The sequence below is a fragment of the Scyliorhinus torazame genome, chromosome 4 (assembly GCF_047496885.1).
Source record: "Scyliorhinus torazame isolate Kashiwa2021f chromosome 4, sScyTor2.1, whole genome shotgun sequence".
NCBI lineage: Eukaryota > Metazoa > Chordata > Chondrichthyes > Carcharhiniformes > Scyliorhinidae > Scyliorhinus > Scyliorhinus torazame.
This window is the reverse complement of record NC_092710.1, coordinates 120,396,989-120,402,186: the sequence shown is the minus strand read 5'-3', so window position 1 is coordinate 120,402,186 and position 5,198 is coordinate 120,396,989. Positions and strand designations below refer to the sequence as shown.

Here is a 5,198-nt window from a genome sequence, read left to right as displayed (position 1 = left end):
GGCCACACTAGGAGTGTTCAATTCTGGTCGCCACATTGCCAGAAGGATGTGGAGCCTCTAGAGAGGGTGCAGAAGAGATTTATCAGGATGTTGCCTGGTATGGAGGGCAATAGCTACGAGGAGAGGTTGAATAAACTTGGTTTGTTCTCACTGGAACGAAGGAGGTTGAGGGGCGATCCAATAGAGGTCTACAAAATAATGAAGGGCATAGACAAATTGAATAGTCAGTGGCTTTTTCCAGGGTCGAGGGGTCAATTACTCGGGGTCATAGGTTTAAGGTGCGATGGGCAAGGTTTAGTGTAGATGTACAAGGTAAGTCTCACACAGAGGGTAGTGGGTGCCTGGAACTCGCTGCCGGAGGAGGTGGTGGAAGCATGGACGATAGTGACATTTAAGGGGCATCTTGACAAATACATGAATAGGATGGGAATAGAAGGACACAGATCCCGGAAGTGTAGAAGATGTTAGTTTAGACAGGCAGCATGGTCGGCGCAGGCTTGGAGGGCTGAAGGGCCTGTTCCTGTGCTGTACTTTTCTTTGTTCTTTGTTCTTTGGTGTGGGGTTGCCCACAATGGGAAACCCCATTGTCCGGCTGCCGGGACGGAGGATCCCATGCCACACCAGAAAACGGGTGCGGCGGGATGGAGAATCCTGTCCAGTGTACAGAAGTGCAAAGATTTACTCTGTGACTCTATAGATGCAGGCAATTGGGACTAGCTTAGTGGTAAAAACTGGGCGGCGTGGACAAGTTGGGCCGAAGGGCCTGTTTCCATGTTGTAAACCTCTATGACTCTATGACTCTTTGAAAGTGAATTCTAGATTGGTTTGGCTTCATTTTTAAACAATCCTTCAATCAGTGTCCAGGGACATTTCAACGTCTTCTTCAACTCTTCCCTGAATTTCCTCTGGGTGGCTGCATAAATAAACGTGTTTATGCAGGAATTCAAAAGTTTCATCATCGCTCCAGTTTCCGTGGCGATATACGCAGGCGCTGTGCGGTCACCTCGATAGTAAGTTGTGTTTGTCAGTCTTGACGTCAAAAAGCTCACATTTTCTGTCAGCCACAACAGTATAAAACTGCCCGAGATAGTGAAGAGTAAAATGATGGATTTCCTCCTGTTCTCCATCTCTGAATCACTCTGATTCTCACTGCTGTGACCCCGGAGTCTCCTACGGGCTCTGCTGGCCACTAAAACACGTCTGACTGTCAAAGAATTTAACAGGGCAATTAAAGTAAACGGGAGCCAGACACGCCAGATGCTGTGAAACAATGAATACCCAACACCGAAAGGTGAGGTAAAAAATGCCAGATTTGCCCGGCAGCCCCACCACAATTTGTTAATGATCTGAACAGATTCATAGGCAAAAAATATGGGGATGTCCTTTATAAAGGTCAGGATCGAGAACATTGTTATAACCAGCGCCGCAGTTCTCTCGGTGCAGTATTTTGTTTTTAACGTCTGGTAGCAGATAATTATAAAACGGTCAAATGTGAAGGAAACAATGAACCAAACAGACAAATCAAGGCTGACAACAGTCTGGTATAGAATAAACTTACACACGGGAGTGTGAGACAGGAATGAATATGGAAAATGATAACTGAAAATATAATACACCATTACATTGATGATCATAACTAGTAGATCTCCTGTTGCCATGGCCACCATGTAGATGGAGATACATTTGGAAAGGCCGCAGTTTCCTCGGAGGAGCGTCACAATCGTCAGTAAGTTTGCTGAAAGTCAGAGAAGAGAATTTGAGTGTCAATATCGAAAGAACTCAAAATGTTCATCAAAAATACATTCCATTAAAAAACATAAATTCAGCACAAAATATGAGTTACTCACAAATACTATGGATAGTGGTTGATTAAAAGAAGATTAGGGCAGCACGGTTGCATAGTGGTTAGCACGGTTGCTTCACAGGGTACCAGGTTCGATTCCCGGCTTGGATCACTGTCTGTGCGGAGCCTGCACATTCTCCCCGTGTGAGCGTAGGTTTCCTCCGGGTGCTCCGGTTTCCTCCCACAGTCCAAAGATGTGCAGGTTAGGTGGATTGACCTTCCTAAATTACCCCTAGTGTCCAAAAAGGTTGGGTGGGATTATTGGGTTATGGGGGTGGGGTGGACATTTGGGCTTGGGTAGGGTGCCTTTCCAATGGCAGGTGCAGACCAGATGGATCGAATGGCCTCCTTCTGCACTGTAAATTCTATGATAAAAAAGAGGCATATAATGCTCCAATGAATAGTAGCAAACCTGAGGATTGAGTACCAGCAAAATGTTGAGAGAAAGGAAAAAACATAGATGTGTGAGTAAATTAGCCAGTAATTTAAAAACAGATGAGAAGAGATGTGACAAGGACATAGAAAGGAAGATTGCAGTGAAAGGAAACATTGGCCTCTTGGAAGCAGAAGCAGGAGAAATTCTTATAGAGACTGGGAAAGACATAGAACAAATACTTTGTGTCTGTGTTCACAGTAGATGACACAAGCTTCATACCTGAAATAGACGGTAACGTAAGGGTCAAAGTAATTATTTTCAGAAGGAAATGGAATCCACACCTGTTATATTACTTGTTTTAAGTAATATATGTCCTTACTGCCTGCACATGAGGTTGAAGAACACTCGAGTCTTTGAAGTGAACTGAAAGAATTTATTAAGTAACAATAAAACTAATAAATGAGTTTGACACACTACTGAACTAACTCTAGCAATAAAGTAGGGATAAATCACTGTAGAAACTGTATCTAAGCTACACGTGGTGTCTAGGCTGTGATCTTACTCTACTACACTGCTGCTATCTGATTACTCCTGCGTGGAAAGAGAACTGCAGCTTCTGGGAGCTCAGTTATCTTGTGAGCCTTGTAATGCCCTCTAGTGGTAGTGCCACAGCTAGGGGTTGTGATTAACCCTTTAGTTACATGTCTGATAACAAATCATTTCAACACCAACGAAAATAAAGAACTTGAGCTGGATTATCCGTTGGCTGACGCCAAAATCACGGAATGCGATTGGGCAAAGAATAGATTCCAATGCGAAAATTACGGCGGGCACCAATTTGACGCCGAATCACAATTGTCCGTCACCTCAACAGCGGTGTCAATGCTCTCCAGAACGCACATACATTAAACACCGTTTGGATGTCATTAGGGGCCTGACTGGTATTCTCCAGGTCTCACCGTTTCTCCGCCTGCGATGGGATGAGTTCCCGGCGGCGCGGTTTACTTGTACTTTTCCAAATCGTGAAACCGCCGTTGTGGCTGAAGAGGGAGAGAGAGTAGGTAGGACACAGAGAGGCGCAACTATGGGTTGCCAGGCTGGCTGGGGTTCGGGGGGGGCCCTGCCAGGGCCGGAGGACGTGTGGGTGATCGGGGAATGGCCAAGTGGCTGGGAAGTACCCCACGGTACTGGGATGGTGTCCAGTCATGGACTGCCATTATCGCAGCCTGCAAGGCAGCCATCTTGCTGCGCGTCCCACTGACCACCCACCTTGGCCCCTGGTTCTGCAGAGTAACACCAGCCACATGTGTGCCCCCACCCCTCCCCCACCCCTGCAGCCAACCCTCCACCATACCCACCCAACGCAGTCACCACCCGCCAGCAGCCCACCCAGATCAACGCCCACTATCCCCCACTGGGGCGCCGGGCGAAGGCCACCACTGGCAAGGACAGTGCCAGCCGATGGTACCCTTAGCATCAGGGACTGGTGCCAGGGCGAGCATTGTGCAGCAGCGGAGTATGCCACAGAGGAGCAGGAGTCAGACGCCCAACAGGCTTAGGCGGAGGGTGTGCCAAGGAGGCGTCGCATGAGGCCTCATGTGTACCGGCAGCGGCTGTCATTCGAAAACCTGCCTGACCAGGCATGCCGTCGAAGAACCGGCTGAGCAGGGGAAAAAATGCGATATATCTGCCCGATCATGGCGCACCTGGCACCGCGGCGGTATGGGGGTGCACACCCGCTCCTGGTGGCCGTCAAGGTGATGGTCACCCTGAACCTTTATGCGACGGGGCCCTACCAGGCGCCAAGTAGGGTCCAGTCAGGGATCTCAGAGAGCTTGGTGCACAGGTGCATCTGTGCGATCACGGATACCCTACATGGCCAGGCGGCTCAATGCATCCACTTCAATGTGGACCAACCCACCAGGGTGCCTGAGCAGCTGGGTTTGCCGCCATCAATGGGATGCCCCAGGTTCAGGGGTGATCGATGGGATGCATGTCCCTGAGAGAAATCTAGCTTTAATATATAATAAGTTTAAAAGGAAGAAATGGTTCAGAATCAAAATGGTTTATTAAAGTGGTTCAGAATTAAAATCGTTTATTAAGTTCAAACAGACAAACAGTGAGAACTGCTGAATAGCATGAGAATGATCAGATTAAAACTCCAGACAGGAGCAAGGACTCATTCGTTCGTAGGTAAATCTGGGCAGTGTTCCTAGTTCAGTTTTCATGAAAATGGATAAAGTTTGATGGGAACGGAATATCACAGTTATACCAGATCAAAATTTGATGGACAGCCATTTCTATCAAATTAAATGAACTATAATTATTATGACCCCATCGCAGACAGAAAGGGGACAGAACATTAACGATAGCAATTACCTCAAAAATAGGCGCCGATTTTGAACAATTCATTCCAGAATCATCTCATTTCATTTCTTTAACTATTTCCTGCGCTTTGCTCTGAAAGCCGCCAGTTTGTCCATTTTCAACTTTTCTGTATTATGTATTTTAATTTGATGAAATCAAGAACTGTCATTTGTACTGAATTCAACTCAGTCATCTGTATTTGCTTGGACAAAACAAACATTTTTAAAACTCTGTATTTGAAAGCAAACTGTTCTGATCACGAGACATTTGAAATTGACTGAATAAAGCTACAGTTTACTTCACGCATGAAACTCAGTTTTCAGTTCTGTCGAGTGATATCTCGTGCGGCGACACATAAGATATATTAACCAAGTACAGATCTATCAATTGGCGTCGTTGGCAGCCGGTAAGAGGGAGAATCGTCAGAGTCGGATGAATGGCGAAAAAATGGTACGGCCCAAAGGCAAAACCTTGCTGGAGAGGCCCCCAGAAGACCAAAGGCCAGACCAGAACGGACGATCGGAAGACTTCAGTTCAATAATCGGCTGGACTGGGGTAAGATTTTTGCTTTGCCTCATTTCAAGCAGAGACGGCCCGCCCTTTTTCCCCGAG

At 46.7% G+C, this 5,198-nt stretch overlaps 1 protein-coding gene across 1 annotated transcript; it reads right to left on the bottom strand.

Moving 5' to 3' along the window:
- Positions 1–815: 815 nt before the first annotated feature.
- On the bottom strand, positions 816–3,863 carry LOC140411430 (probable G-protein coupled receptor 139). Its single transcript, XM_072500537.1, has 2 exons — positions 3,824–3,863; positions 816–1,735 (listed from the first exon to the last, which is right to left on the bottom strand). Exons 1-2 carry the CDS (start codon positions 3,861–3,863, stop codon positions 816–818), a joined length of 960 nt encoding a protein of 319 aa, XP_072356638.1.
- Positions 3,864–5,198: the final 1,335 nt, after the last annotated feature.

What these genes read in the sequence shown, in the direction of transcription:
- LOC140411430 (XM_072500537.1), bottom strand. Translation starts at nt 3,863, where the DNA reads ATGCCTGGTCAGGCAGGTTTTCGAATGACAGCCGCTGCCG. An exon ending in TCGAATGACAGCCGCTGCCG is followed by an intron (nt 1,736 to 3,823) that starts GTACACATGAGG and finishes TCTGACTTTCAG; the next exon opens with CAAACTTACTGACGATTGTG.